The following is a 15,113-nucleotide window of genomic DNA, read 5'->3' as shown; positions in this document are numbered from 1 at the left end:
CCCTCGTTTCGCCGCCTGCTGCCGAACGACCGTTGTTTCCGATAAGCCTCCAGCTCCTATCCTCCTCTACTATCGTCGTCACCATTCACCAGTTTGGGGTGGGTGGGTTGCCGTCATCCACACCCCGGTTACAGCCTACTTGTATGGACGCTCGCCCTTCTTTTCCTCCAATCTAAGTTTGGATCCATCAGCGACTCTTGTTGTTTCTTCCTCATCGCCTACTTCCGTCTCACCTCTCACCATTCTTCTTCCCTTTCTTCCATTCATCCTTCTTTCTTCCACCCCCCCCTCCCTCTTCTCTCCAGCAATAACCCCCCTCGTGGCCCTGGTGCCTGTACATCATTTCCTAGTGCCCAGCTTGGACCTGGATATTTTCCCCCTATCTATTTATATTTCATCTTATTTTCTTTTGGGTACGTCTTTCATCATATCATATTTTATTGGCTTTGCTTGGATTTCCCTTTCTCTTCCTATTTTATTTTCCTGTCCTCGTTTTACTGTTTCCGTCGCGCATTCCTTGTTTCTCCCCGGACGATCCGTAAACCAGGGGCCCGATCGGTTCACGATACACCTATTTTTATTGCCATTAGTTCAGGTCTTGGCTGGGTCGGTGTCCTGACTGTCATACCCACAACCAGGACTCGACGCCGAGCGGGAAACTCATTCGAGTCCGCCAACCTCAACCACCACCACCACGGCCATTACCACCACTACCACCTGCTCCTCCTCCTCCTCCTCCTCCGCCGCCGACGCCGCCCGCTTCTTCTGATCACCACCAACTTAACCTGCCTACCTTACCTCACCTCCTCTCCGTCATCCTATCCCTCTGCCGCTTCACCCTCCTCTCCAGTCTTATCTTTCGGCCGATCAACCAGCTGTCCCTACCTACACTCGGCCTGGTCGATCCGTGAGCGATGCGTCCTCACACCTAATGGTCGTTCCCTTCCATCGATCGTGTACAACCTGGCTACCCTTGCTTCGCCATCTCCGTCGGGCATTCGGCTAAACAGGTCATCGCCATCCATCTCCAACATTCCTCAATCTTCAACCCCTCGCTCGGATTTCAAAACATCTGAATCACGTCCCCTCCTTTGTAAGTTTCAAAACTTTTTTTTGACCACCACGAAAAAAAAAATCTTGTCCCCCTCCACGAGATCCTTGTTTACATCCTTTGGAGGTGGTAAAAAAATTCATGACAAAAAATGTGAGACATGCGATGGTTCACCTGCTTACTTGGCTGCGCAAACCTATTCAGTAGTCAGCATCGTGCGATCGACACCGCGTTTTTGACATTTTGAAACCTCCATCCCTCTCCCTTGAAACCGATCGAGCTTACGTCCCGACGATCGCTCGGCGGCCCTGTCATCGATTTAGTACATAGATTGTTCGGTGGGATCGAGGGTCGTCCTCGTTGTCAATATGTCTTCATTCTTACCTGTGAATAATATCTCATCGCCACCAGACCGCGTCATGGAGGAAGCGACGACGTCTTCCACCCCTCGCCCCCATCCCAAGCCTGACACCATACAATCCATGGGCGCCGCCCATGACGAGCCTACGCCCCGGAATGTTAGCATCGACGATTCTCACCATGCCGACTCCCAGGGGAGCGCATCGCTAACCTCAGAGGATCCCGTGCACGGTGACTCGGACGAAGGCTCCGACCATGAGGCGGAAAATAAGGGAGGTGCACCACCCTCGAAGAAGAAAAAGGGACAACGGTTCTACTGCACGGACTTTCCGCCATGTAACCTGAGCTTTACCCGAAGTGAACATCTCGCACGACATATTCGCAAGCACACGGGGGAACGCCCGTTTCAGTGCCACTGCTCACGTCGCTTCTCTCGACTCGATAACCTCCGACAGCATGCTCAGACTGTACATGTCAATGAGGAGATTCCTGGCGACTCTCTCGCGGCCACTGGGACACGCTTTCAGCGCCAAATCCGGACCGACCGTGTGCGCCCCCAGGGTCGAGCCCGAGCAGGCACCGCAGGCAGCCAGGGAACCCATAGCAGAGGTCACAGTCGAAACTTGTCCGCGTCCAGTATCACGTCAACTGCTTCTACATTTAGTCAGCCCCAGGAGTTGCGCCGTCGACCTGCACCCTTGATGATGGCAAACGATAGAGCGCGTCTGATGGACACGATGGACGCCCCTAGCACTCCCCCAGCTCGGGGGCTCCCTGGTCCGACAGCGGGTGGATCTCCCTATACGCCGTCCCATCATATCTTCTCGGCCGGTGGCAACGGCAGTCCGCACGTAGCGTCGCCTATCTCCACCGCGTCGCAGGCCTCGGGCTTCTGGGAAGGCAAGACTGCCGCCCGCCGTCTATCGGTTCCCACGGGTGCGAACCCGTTCGCGTCGCAGCATGTCAACGTCTATCCTCCTGGCTACGTCGCGACCCAAGCATACCCTCCCCATGGCAGCGTCTACGCGAGCCCTGTCGCCTCATCCCACTCACTCGCCCGCGACGAAACCAGTCACAGTGCTACCGATGCCGATCTTCGGAGACGAACGTGGCATCCTTCAACCTGGTCTACGGTGCCTCGGCCTGCTACGAGTGGCCTTAGCAACTATCAGACACCTGAGGTGTTCAAGCCGTCGTTTAGCAACGGATCGGCCGAGCAGCCGCCGCGGCTGCCAGGCATTGAGAGCTTCGACAAGGTGGTGGCCCAGCGACCCTTGACTCCTCCAGTTCGCCGGTCGAGTCCGATGCAAATCGACAACCCTAACAAGCCGCCTCCGAATTATAACTTCGGGGGGGGATTCAACTATACCCAGCCTGCTAAACGACCGGCACCGCCGATCTCTGGTCCTGGGCATCGACGAGGCCACGTCTCGTGGGACATGTCATTGCACACCAACCTCACCGGACTGCACATCCGAGATAAGCCGGCGCAGCGGGACGCATCGAACTGGAGCCAGCAAACCATCGCCGAGCTTCACAATGTGGGTTCTCGCCCGTCGTCCTCTTATCAGCAACAGTTCCAAGAATACCGAGGGCATGGACACGCTCCCTCGTACAGCAACGCTACCTCGAGCTCTCAGGCGACGCGGACTTCGCCTGAGGACTCCAGTAGCAGCGAAGGGGTTCACACCCCCTCCACGGCATCTCTCGAGTACCATCCGGCCATTGTGCACAACAACGGATACGTGGAGCCGCATCACCCCCCATTTTCCTCCGATACATCTCATGCAGTACGCACCCGTTACCCGGAGTATCGATGAGGGCCAACTCACTGATTGAACTGCAGGCTTGCCCCCCTCTTCCTCCTCCGTCCGATAGTTACCACGGCAAACATGACCCACGGTCCGAATTCCTCCCGCACTCTGCACGAGAACCTGGAATGGGTCGACTAGAGGCGCTGGTTGCTGTTGCTACGAGTGAGAATAAAGGCGCTGCCAAGCTGTTCCTCTAAAGCTTTGCTTGGGGCATGGAAGGGTGTATAACTGCTTGGCGAAGCAGAGTGATTAATTCCGAAGTCGATCTTTCTCGGTTCTCCTGCCATTTCCTTTTGTTTCGAGCCGGAGTTGTATAGTATGGGCGCCCGGCCTTTTCCTTGGGGTTCCTCTACGTTTTCTTTGTTATGGATATAACTGCGGATTGCTAGATCCTTAGCCTCTCGTTACTCGGAGCTGCACACCACCGCTCGGCTGCGGGAATCTTTATGATGTGATGACTGACGAATAATGCATCAGTGGGATGGATCAATATATGGGCTTCTCTGACAATTGCAGTTTCGTTCGGGTGTTTTTTTTTTTTTTTTTGTTTTCTTCGTGTTTTGTCCGGCTTGCATGTTTTGGCGTTTCCCTGCGGTCTGCTGTCCATAGTGCATGAAGATACCCCCGGCCTTGATCTCGAGCTCAGCTACGAGGTTGTGGAAGGAGTTTCCTACTCTGGTCGTGGTGTGGCTTCGATTGTGTGTTCGGCTTGTCTATATTCTCGCTCTTTGGTGTCCGATGTGGAAGTTTTGACGTGGGTTCAATTAGCACTTAGTTGCGGGTCAGTGATCAATGTCAGAGATGATGCCAATGCCAATGCCATAAATGTAGACTCGTGCATCCAGCATCATGACGTGGTTGATTCGATAGCAACCTCGTTCCCCAGCAACGTCGACTCCGCAGTTCTTCGCTTGAACCCCATGGAACATGGAACATGGAAGCGTCGGGCCCGATGACCACGCAGTGACGTATTCGCCATGGCTCCGACAGCCGACGTGCCGATCCCTCTACAGCACAGTATGTCCTCAACCGAGTTCTGAATCCATAACCACAAAACGAAGCAATGTACCTAGATAGATGTATATACTGAACCCTGCTGGACACGAATCCAAACTAGACTAACCCAGCATCTGATCGAACCGGATGTACCACCCAGATGTATGTAAAAGGCCCGAACCCGAGGGCCCAGCCTGTCGCTCCTGTTAGTTCGTGAGCTTACCGGCCGAACGACGTCATACCCTGTGACACAACCCAGTACAATATCGTGCCCACCCAGTTAGCCAACTTCACCTCCTCTTCTCTCACATAAATACCCCTTGTCCGTGAATCGAATCAAATAGTCTACTCACAGATCATCTACCGTCTACTACTGCAAAGCTCAAGACATCGAGAATCGATTATACACCGTCAACATGTCCAAGAACCCTACCGCCCTCTACCTCGGTATCGCCGCCCTCGGCGCCGGAGGGTACTATATGTATCGCGCCGGAGGTGATCCCAAGGCTGCGAAGGAGGAGATGAGGCGTATGCTCCCATCCTCTTTTTTTATTTTTTACTTTCTGGGTTTATGTATATGGCTAATGTGGGTATGTGGGATGATATAGACGACGCCACCCGCGCGCGCCTCAATGCCCCGACAGGCGATCAAGCCGAGAAGGCAGGTGAAAAGGCGGCCTTTGAGACGAGGTTGAATGTTGATGAGGCGGTAGGTTGCTCCAAACCCTGAAGCTTCTTGTTTCTGTTGCTTTGCTAGCTTTGCTTTACTTTACTTCACTTCTTGTCACATGAGAGATGTTAATGATATGAGACATAGATCGACACATCCCGCCACGAAGCAAAAAACAACCTCAACCGATTGGAAAAGATCACTCGCGACACAACAGCCGAGTTGAAATCCGGGGCGGAGAAAATCGAGGGAAAAGTGGAGGAGAAGGCGGCCGAGGCGAAGGGGTCGATTTCGGGGTGGTGGGGGAAGAAATAAACCACCTACATCATACTCTATTCCATTGAGGGAAAGGAGAGGGAGGGAGTGCATGTTGAAAATGGAGCTTAGCTGGGCTGGGCTTTAGTCCTACATATTATAGGATGAGCATGTCTTATGGATAACGTCCGTGGGGATGGATGTGGTCTGGAGGGGTACTCCGTAATGAATTATGCATTTGTTTCTTTTTTTTGAGATTGGTGGTTTTGGTGGGTGTACTCCGTACTCTGTATTGGAGTTGTAGGTTGGACTATAGTTGTAGTAGCATTAGGAGTGGAGAGGTACCGTATCTACTCCATAGAAGGTTGTAGTAGAGAGCATGGAGTGGATGTTCTAGAGCATACTGCATTCTGCACACTTATCTGCGGGGAAAGCTTCAAGCATGCTACATTCCCGACAATCACTGTAGTGATGGCATGCCATTATCAAGAATATTCAATATCTTTAATAGTAAGCTATTCCCCCTTTTGCCTTCCCATCAAATAATCCCACATTGAATATCCAGTACCCATCGCATTCATTTACAGCATCGGTCAAGTCAACGGATCATGACCCGCACCTAATCTTACCCCATCCGGCCACGACGCGACCGCGACGCGCTCCACCAAAAAAACCCACGCTACGCTACGCTACCCGCCCAGAACCCCCTAAGATTAATCGATTTCTTTCTCTCCCTCTAGCAACCACATTTACTCCTTCCCCAGACCGCAGACCCATAATCCTATTTAGTGTCTCCATACCATACGGGGATTCTCTCCTTTCCTATTCCAATTGTCTATGATACACCAATAGGACATAGGAATCTATTTTCTTAAAAGCATTTTATTTTAGGGAAATCGCGATGCCGCGCACTTCCACACGGCAGGCCCCCCTGCCTCGAGGGCAGCCCGGGATTCAGAGTTTCGCAAGAACGACCAAGCCTGGGGTAGTTACCCGACAAGCTCTCGCGGAGATCAAGAAGCCCTCGACGACGACGACGACGACGACGACGACGACGACGACGACGACAAGTCTCCCGGTCTCGCCTTCCAAGAAACGCAAGCTGCATGAGCTTGAGAATGTCGATTGTCGCGGCCCAGAGCACATCAAGGAGGAAAGTACGCCCACGGAGGCAGTCACGCCGTCGAAGACCCTTCGGTTGGGTGAATTGGTTCTTGATACGCCGAGGAGTGGGCATTATGTGCGGTCGTCGGTTCGGAATACGACTGGTACTGGTTGTGGGAGTCCGCCGACTTCGCCCTCCAAGCGCAGAGTTACGAAGAATGTATCATCGTCGGGTTCGGTTCTTCCCGTGAAACGCCGTTCAGCATGTGTTGATGATCTCGTGAATTTGCATTCGGCGTTCCTTAAGGCTGTGGCGCTTCATGCGATGCATAATGGTGTTACTGCCCCTGCCGACTTGCGAGAACTGCTCCCTACTATTGAGCGACTGTGGAAGAAGAGGAAGGTGGTGGTTAAGGATCTGCAGCGGTTGCTTTGGGTATTGGAGCAGGAGTCGGAAGCGATGACATTCCCGGGGTATCGGATTGCGAACTACGGGTTGGGCAGGGTGTGTTTGGAACGGGTGTTGCGGGACGGCGAGGAGCGGATGAGTGAGAGTGATTTGCAGGAGCGGTTTGAGCAGAGTGTGGATTTGCTCTGGGAGAAGGCGCTGGATGCGGTAGATGGCGATGAGACGAGAGTGGATTTCGTTGGATCGCTGGGCGTGGCCATCATCCATGAGTCGTTGACGCCGTTTACGACGTTTCGCAAGGGACAGCAACGGTTGCAGGATTTGAAGGGTGGGGTGATTCGCTTGAAGACGGAGAGGCTGCGCGCTGATGCGAAGGAGGAGGCGCCGGAGAAGCCGGTCGATGCGACGAGTACGCGCCGGAAGGGCCTGCTGGATCGCATCAAGGATAAGCAGCTGCGTCAGGCCAAGTTGCCGCCGCCGCCGTCGAAGGAGATGCTGCTGCGGAGGGCGGCCGCGGAGCGAGTGGAGGAGGTTGCCGGGGTGTTGGCGTTGCTGAGACCGGCGGGGTATGTTGGCACAGGGGCGAAGGCTGTCATGACGGCGCAGCGGACGCCGTTTCGTATGGAGATGATTGCGCAGAATGTGCGGGACTCCGTGCGGAGTCCCATTTCGCTGCAGGAGGTGGAAATCTCTGTGGAGATTCTGGCCCGGGAGGATGTTGCTGGGGGGTGGGTGAATCTCGTCACGGTGAATCATATGCGGTCTGTGGTGCTCAAGTCTTGCGCTGATGTCCAGCCCAAGGAGATCGGGGCCAAGGTGGCCCAATTGAAGATAGGATGGGAGGGAGCTGATGCGTCCACGACGGTGTCTTCTGTATGATGTCTACGTTGGGTACATGTCTTTCTTTTGGATGGATGTTCTGTTTGATACCTCATCCGGTGGCCTGGTATGCTCCGGCATTATGATTGCATTGTCAGCGTATGTAGCATTAGCATATTTATGTATAATAGTTAAACAATGATCATACATTAATTTCCCTTACTATTGGTATGTTAAGCGTCCTAGTCACTAAGGTGTGCACTCCGTAAATGACGACTTAATTAACCCGCGCGCGAACGCGTATCCACGTGACCGCGTTCCCGCCGGCGCGTCGTCCATACCTATCAACTATCATCTATCACCCGTCCTCCGCAGCACTCTCCAACCCGACAAGCTGGCTCCCCAGTCTTTTTCCCAGTTGGAGAAGAAAGACAGACTCAGAGCACAATGTCCTCACGACCAGACCTCCGAGTAACCATCCCACTATCCCCTTCCCCCTTTACGCATACTAACCACATTTGAATCTCTACAGGTCGACGACGAAGTCGGCTTCATCCGCTTCTATCGCTCCATCACCAACAACAATGACAACGATAATGGCAACAACAACAACGAGACAATCCGAATCTTCGACCGCGGAGACTGGTACTCCGCCCACGGCAGCGAAGCCGAATTCATCGCCCGCACGGTATACAAAACGACCTCTGTGCTACGGAACCTGGGACGGAGCGAAACCGGCGGTCTACCGTCCGTGACCATGAGCGTGACGGTGTTTCGCAACTTTCTGCGCGAGGCGTTATTTCGACTCAATAAGCGGGTGGAGATCTGGGGATCGAGTAGTGGGACGGGACGGGGTGGGCAGTGGAAGATGGTCAAGCAGGCGAGTCCGGGGAATTTGCAGGATGTGGAGGAGGAACTGGGGAGTGTGGGGGGGTTGAGTTTGGAGGCGGGGGCGCCGATTATTCTGGCGGTGAAGATTTCGGCGAAGGCGGGGGAGGCGAGGAGTGTGGGGGTTTGTTTTGCGGATGCGAGTGTAAGGGAGTTGGGGGTGAGTGAGTTTTTGGATAATGATGTGTATTCGAATCTGGAGTCGTTGGTCATTCAGCTGGGAGTGAAGGAGTGTTTGGTGCAGATGGATGTGGGGAGGAAGGATGTGGAGTTGGCCAAGGTGCGCAATATTGCGGATAGTTGTGGGATTGCGGTTTCCGAGAGACAGTCGGGGGATTTTGGGGTTAGGGATATTGAGCAGGATTTGACGAGGTTGTTGAGGGATGAGAGGTCCGCCGGGACGTTGCCGCAGACGGAGTTGAAGTTGGCGATGGGGGCGGCGGCGGCGTTGATCAAGTATCTTGGGGTTATGGCGGATTCGTCTAACTTTGGACAGTATCAGCTGTATCAGCATGATTTGTCGCAGTTCATGAAGTTAGATTCGTCGGCCCTGAGGGCGCTGAATCTGATGCCGGGTCCGCGGGACGGATCGAAGACGATGAGTCTGTTTGGGCTGCTGAATCATTGCAAGACGCCGGTTGGCAGCAGGCTGCTGGCACAGTGGTTGAAGCAGCCGCTGATGGATTTGGCGGAGATTGAGAAAAGACAGCAGCTGGTCGAGGCTTTTGTGGTGGATACGGAGCTCCGGCAGACGATGCAGGAGGAGCATCTGCGCTCCATTCCGGACTTATATCGGCTGGCGAAGCGGTTCCAGAGAAAGCAGGCGACGCTGGAGGATGTCGTCCGTGTGTATCAGGTTGCCATTCGCCTGCCGGGTTTCGTGGCGTCGCTGGAGAACGTGATGGATGAGCAGTATCAGACGCCCCTGGAGCAGGAGTATACGTCTAAGCTGCGCAGTCACTCGGATAGCTTGGCGAAGCTGGAGGAGATGGTCGAGACGACGGTGGATCTTGATGCGTTGGAGAACCACGAATTCATCATCAAGCCGGAATTTGATGAGAGCTTGCGCGTCATCCGCAAGAAGCTGGACAAGTTGCGCCATGATATGGACACGGAACACCGCCGGGTTGGTCGGGACCTAGACCAGGAGGTGGACAAGAAGCTGTTCATGGAGAACCACCGTGTGCATGGCTGGTGCTTCCGACTGACTCGCAACGAGGCCGGCTGCATTCGCAACAAGAGAGAGTACCAGGAGTGCTCGACCCAGAAGAACGGCGTCTATTTCACGACATCGACAATGCAGGCGCTTCGTCGCGAGCATGATCAGCTGTCGTCCAACTATAACCGCACTCAGACGGGTCTGGTGAGCGAGGTGGTCAATGTGGCTGCCTCCTACTGTCCTGTCCTGGAGCAGCTTGCCGGTGTTCTGGCTCATCTGGATGTGGTTGTGAGTTTTGCGCATTCCGCCGTGCATGCTCCTACGCCATATGTCCGTCCAAAGATTCACCCACGGGGTACCGGAAATACGATCCTGAAGGAGGCGCGACACCCATGTATGGAGATGCAGGACGACATCTCCTTTATCACCAACGATGTGTCTCTTATTCGGGATGATTCGTCTTTCCTGATCATCACTGGTCCCAACATGGGTGGTAAATCGACCTATATCCGGCAAATTGGCGTCATTGCGCTGATGGCTCAGACGGGCTGCTTCGTGCCTTGCTCCGAGGCGGAACTGACGATTTTCGACTGCATTCTTGCCCGTGTCGGTGCGAGCGATTCGCAGCTCAAGGGAGTGTCGACTTTCATGGCCGAGATGCTTGAAACCTCTAACATCCTCAAGTCGGCAACGTCAGAGTCCCTGATCATCATCGACGAACTTGGCCGTGGAACCAGCACGTACGACGGCTTTGGTTTGGCATGGGCTATCTCGGAGCACATCGTTACCGAGATCCGCTGTTTCGGCCTGTTTGCAACTCACTTCCACGAATTGACAGCCCTGGCTGATCGGTATCCCAAATCCGCCAAGAACCTCCATGTGGTGGCCTTTATCGGTGATGGCACAAGCAATGGAGCTGAAAGTAGAGACTCGAAGCGTGACCAGGTTACTCTGTTGTACCGTGTCGAACCAGGCATCTGCGATCAATCTTTCGGTATTCACGTCGCCGAATTGGTCCGCTTCCCGGAGAAGGTGGTCAACATGGCGCGGCAAAAGGCAGACGAGCTTGAAGACTTTACCTCTTCCGGAGCACAGGGACAAGAGTCGAACATGTCGCTTGACAAGTACTCCCAAGAAGAAGTGGAAGAGGGCAGTGCTCTCCTTAAGGAGATGTTGCTGAAGTGGAAGGAAGCGATCGAAGCACCCGGAAAGGACCTCTCGGTTGAAGAGAAGCGTCAGATCATGCGCGATCTTGTCAACAGTGATCCGAAGTTGCAGGCCAACAAAGTGTTCCAGGGCATTCAAGCCTTGTAGGTATGGGTATGGGTTTGTCATTTCGGTTGATAGCGGCTGGGAGTTCGGTAGGAATTGTTTGTATGCTACGATGGATCATGGGTACGGATAGATAAAGTCACTTAGTTAGGGCGCCCAATGTGAGAATGCCTGTACAGTTCAACAGCTCAGCGCATAGATGTATACCAAGTCACGTGGAGCCGCGGAGGTCTAGACGCTCAAGGTTGCGGTCCGCATCTTCCCATCGCCGACTCCGTGCTTGAGACACAACTTCGTCGATGCTCTTCGTATTCGTTGTTCTCGATTCTTTTAGAAGACCGGCCAGCTTGTTTTGCGATCGTCACTCCTTCGGCAATTCCCGTTCCCGCTCCAGCTCTCTAGTCTCAGCAATGCGCGCAAACTGAAGCGACCTCCGCTGGCCAGCTTGATTCATGCACCCCTTTTCCATCCTCACTCTCGGTATCTTCGTAGCGGGCTACATCACCGCGAGGTGGGATCTTGTTACTCGCCTGTACGAACTGGCTATATTTGCGTGGGATCACGGCGTTGTGGTATGTCTGGTTCACGCGCAGTTACATTCATCTGTGGTAGACTAACTCATCTTTCGACACCAGACACGAACAGCCAAGGGTTTCCTCCTTTTATCGGTCTTTTTCTTCCTCCTTGTCCTTCCGATCAATCATCTTGCTGCGACTGAGGGTGAATTGGTATGCATTACACTTGCCGCGGGGAAGACACTGCTTCTAAGTCGGAAGAGGCTGATGGTTGATTAGCATCCCCGATACGTGCACCTGGGCGTTTCCGCTCGTGAACAACTCCGCCGTCGAGGCTCCTTTTGATCGCGGTGGAGGATGTCAATATGCTCATGAGCGATGGGTTGCTACGGGTATTTTGGCCATACGATCTTCCTCGATCGTCATCGCCGGGGGTGATTGTTGGATGGCGGAACTCGGAGTTGGATTTGTTCGTGCTGACAGTGCTGGAGGATGTGGAGGTGAGCTGGCTTTGGCATTCATGCTAGAGGTTGCTGGTGTCGCAGCTAACATTGTATAGCCTCGAAATGTCGACAACGCCTTACGGGCGGGGATCCTCTTCCGCAACAGCCCCCATCCTATTGTGCGCATATTCGCTTTATGTGGACGATCAGCTATGCATGTTTTAGGCTCGACCAATTCGCCAGAGCCGCCAACGGCTTTCAATCCGTCGCATCTCTATGTCACCACAAACTCGTCGGGCAAGGTCCCTCGAATCTACTGTCCGCCAGAAACGAATCTTTCGGTCCAGGTCATCATGTTTCATCGGCCTCATCCGACTAGGATGGAGTATATGTCTCTGGAGCCGATTTCGCTGGCATTGGGTGACAAAGTCTTTGCGGAAAAATCCGATGATGTGTCTGATCAGATCAATACCGAAGAGGAGCGGGGCAAGAGTCAGGCTGTAAAGCTGGTTGAAAAGCTGAAGCTTCACACGGTCGTCAAACACGTTCCCTCATCGAAAGAACAAGCACTTCCCCTTATTATCAACCAGGTCAACTGTGCATATGAAATGGGGAAGCTGATGGAGAAGAATAGCCACCTGGTAGGGATCCGTGTCAAAAGAAGCATGAGTGTTGGTGAACGGGTTGTAGAGTCCGCCACTACGTTGTGGGATCTCGTCGTTCTCGGGGTTTCTTATGTCTTTTGGCAATGGATCTGGCCTGTAATTACCCGCATATTCATCGTTGGGCTTGTTTTCCATCGTACAATTGCGGAGATAGTCCTGCAAATTCTGGAGTGGCGTGCCCGTCCGGATGCTGCTGCGCTGAAAGACATATCTGCGACAGCTCAGCAGGTGGATATCCGACTCCAACAGTTCTGCTACTGGCCTATTCAGTATGTGAAACTACGTCAGAGGAAGGATAACTGGGAGAGTGTGACTACTAGCCATCCGGACTACATTCGATTCTATAACAGCTTGTGGCTCGTCGCCAACGATGTGATTATCGGCATTGCATTAGGGTCATACATCATCGACAACGCCAACTGGGTGGCCTTTCAAATCAATTCTGTCTTGACGGGCTGGACTGTGGAAGGGTTGCAGCGTACCATTTCCTGGCTGATGGACTGGCCGGCTGGTTTGAAGCTCAACAACGAGCTTGCTGCATTCCTGGGTGATCTCTTCCTGTGGGTCATAGAAAATTGGGCAGGTAGGTTTGAGGACTCTCGTTTTGTTTTGGAATTTTTGACTGACGGCATACAAGCTTGTATCGCAAATCTTCAACCGTATCTGCCACACGTCATATACGTTGTTGGTTGTTCCAGCTTCGCCGGGGCAAGCATGCCGATTGCCCTTTTCTCTGACCTCGTGTCGATCTTGACAGTGCACATTTACTCTTTCTACATCGCATCTGCACGGATTTTCAACTGGCAACTTACTATCATCATCTCTCTTTTCCATCTTTTCCGCGGTAAGAAGCGAAATGTGCTTCGCAACCGTATAGACTCATGCGATTACGACCTTGACCAACTCCTTCTTGGAACCATCTTGTTCACCGTTCTCTTCTTCCTCTTACCCACCGTTATTGTCTTCTATCTCGCCTTTGCGAGCGCGCGGATGTTGATCATCTCGCTTAAAGCGGCGCTTGATACGTGCCTAGCTTTCTTGAACCATTTCCCGCTTTTTGCTCTAATGCTGCGGGTGAAGGACTCACGGAGATTACCAGGTATGTTGACCATCCCATCCAAAGATACTCCGCTAATTGTGACTAGGTGGAATCCATTTTGAGCTTCGTGAGGAGTACCATAAATGCCCAACAAGCAAGTCGAGCGTTAGTGTACCTTATATTCACCTCGAGGTAAGTGATCTATTCCTGTTAAGCTGGCAGTTATTAACTCGAACAGTCCATTCCTCTTACTCTTCGGGCCATGTTCGATCAATACTTCCAACTGGGCCACCGTCTGCGCAAACACTACCTCGCTCCCCAGGTCATCTTCTGCCTCGTGACTGGCCGCTTCGTACCTCCTATCCACCGTCGCAACCTATACGGTATGCAGTACAGCATGCTCCCCGCACGCCGGGCGACAATGACCGAGGTGTGGTCATTGTTAACACAGCCCCGCAAGACAAGCAGTGGCAGCAGCAGCAGCTCCTCATCCATGGGTGGCGGAATCGGCACTGCAGCGAACGGGATTCTCAAGGTTCCAGGGGCCTTCGGACAGGGTGACCTGAGACGGCGAGGCCATCGATAGTACATGATTGATGCGTATTACATAATATAGTAAATAATGTTGATACACGATACATAGAGCGCTAGATGCAATATATAGAATGTGCGGAGATGAGAGTAACCAATATCCCATCGTATACAGACAGCTTGCGTTGACCCAAAATGAGCCATATTGCTCAATGCCACAACTCCCACCACAAAAGCGAGCATCTAAACCGATGCTGCCATAACGCCAAAATGACATATCGTACACTCGCATAAATCCGTTCTTTGCTCGGGTGGCAAATCAACAGTCCCCGCGGCTCAGACAGATGAGATAGATGCTTAGGGCGGGATTCTGGGCCTCGTTGGCACCGTTAGTGGGAGCGGAGATGGACCTCATCCCTTAGATAGAATATTTGCAAGAGAGGAGAGACGATGCAAGAAAGGATAGAAGCGAAAACAGCCGAATCAGCTTTTCCCGGCCTCGCTATCCTTCATACTCTTCCGGGCATCGTCGAGCATGCTGTCGATGCCTTTTTCTTTTAGAGCGAGCTGGAATAGATTAGCACATTGATACTACCATTAGGGATTAAACTGTGGGCATACATTCAAACAAGCCTTGTACTTGGTAAAGAGCTCCTCGCATTCATTGGAAGTGGTGTTGCCACGGAGGTATTCTGCGTCGGTGTGGTTAGCAGATGTCTTGGCTGTGGTTGATGTTTGAATGATGTGATGGACTTACTTTCACTGTACCATTTCAGGAAACATGTGTCGTATTTTCTAAGCTTTTGGTTAGTGGGGTGCTGTGATAGAGGATCAGGTACTCTGGTGACTCGTACTCTTTGATATCGTTGCACTCGGGGGCGATTGAGGCGGACATTTTGGGTTGGAGGAATCTGGTGATGTGTTTCTCAAAGGTGAAAGGTATAAGATAGATGAATCTCTGTCTCGTCTATATCAGCGTCTTTCAATGACTATGAATCTGTCTGGCTGTTGAGATCATCTTCATCGTTCTTATGTAATCCATCTTTGAAATCACTCGTGATGATCACTAGTCCATGTTAGGCAGGCGGTCACCACGCCGGCGCGACGATTTCTCCACCTCCGG

At 52.8% G+C, this 15,113-nt stretch overlaps 5 protein-coding genes across 5 annotated transcripts; 4 read left to right on the top strand and 1 right to left on the bottom strand.

Annotated features, from left to right (window-relative positions):
- Window positions 1-1,419: 1,419 nt before the first annotated feature.
- BO80DRAFT_358172 (uncharacterized protein) lies at window positions 1,420-3,422 on the top strand (the record flags this gene model as incomplete). The annotated part of the gene is made up of 2 exons (XM_025715871.1): window positions 1,420-3,201; window positions 3,258-3,422. The coding sequence occupies 2 exons, from the start codon at window positions 1,420-1,422 to the stop codon at window positions 3,420-3,422; spliced, it is 1,947 nt and encodes a 648-aa protein (XP_025574167.1).
- A 1,215-nt stretch (window positions 3,423-4,637) lies between these two features.
- BO80DRAFT_503024 (uncharacterized protein) lies at window positions 4,638-5,206 on the top strand (the record flags this gene model as incomplete). The annotated part of the gene is made up of 3 exons (XM_025724360.1): window positions 4,638-4,749; window positions 4,830-4,930; window positions 5,039-5,206. The coding sequence occupies 3 exons, from the start codon at window positions 4,638-4,640 to the stop codon at window positions 5,204-5,206; spliced, it is 381 nt and encodes a 126-aa protein (XP_025574166.1).
- Window positions 5,207-5,820: 614 nt separating this feature from the next.
- On the top strand, window positions 5,821-7,652 carry BO80DRAFT_426212 (uncharacterized protein). The gene has a single exon (XM_025719703.1). The coding sequence runs from the start codon at window positions 6,048-6,050 to the stop codon at window positions 7,536-7,538; it is 1,491 nt and encodes a 496-aa protein (XP_025574165.1). The 5' UTR covers window positions 5,821-6,047; the 3' UTR covers window positions 7,539-7,652.
- A 273-nt stretch (window positions 7,653-7,925) lies between these two features.
- BO80DRAFT_456241 (mismatch repair ATPase MSH2) lies at window positions 7,926-14,045 on the top strand (the record flags this gene model as incomplete). Its single annotated transcript, XM_025722158.1, has 17 exons — window positions 7,926-7,949; window positions 8,011-8,490; window positions 8,521-8,832; window positions 8,863-8,972; window positions 9,012-9,549; window positions 9,586-9,747; window positions 9,781-10,223; window positions 10,263-10,324; window positions 10,364-10,462; window positions 10,499-10,835; window positions 10,883-10,886; window positions 11,242-11,277; window positions 11,669-11,812; window positions 11,872-13,003; window positions 13,178-13,519; window positions 13,566-13,651; window positions 13,698-14,045. 17 exons carry the CDS (start codon window positions 7,926-7,928, stop codon window positions 14,043-14,045), a joined length of 4,659 nt encoding a protein of 1,552 aa, XP_025574164.1.
- BO80DRAFT_426209 (TRIAP1/MDM35 family protein) lies at window positions 14,038-15,005 on the bottom strand. The gene is made up of 4 exons (XM_025719702.1): window positions 14,845-15,005; window positions 14,748-14,785; window positions 14,612-14,682; window positions 14,038-14,557 (listed from the first exon to the last, which is right to left on the bottom strand). The coding sequence occupies exons 1-4, from the start codon at window positions 14,883-14,885 to the stop codon at window positions 14,474-14,476; spliced, it is 234 nt and encodes a 77-aa protein (XP_025574163.1). The 5' UTR covers window positions 14,886-15,005; the 3' UTR covers window positions 14,038-14,473.
- Between the last annotated feature and the right edge of the window lie 108 nt (window positions 15,006-15,113).

This window comes from Aspergillus ibericus (assembly GCF_003184845.1).
Source record: "Aspergillus ibericus CBS 121593 unplaced genomic scaffold BO80scaffold_26, whole genome shotgun sequence".
In the NCBI taxonomy this organism is placed as follows: Eukaryota; Fungi; Ascomycota; class Eurotiomycetes; order Eurotiales; family Aspergillaceae; genus Aspergillus; species Aspergillus ibericus.
The sequence above is the reverse complement of the archived record's forward strand: the minus strand, read 5'-3'. Positions and strand labels throughout refer to the sequence as shown.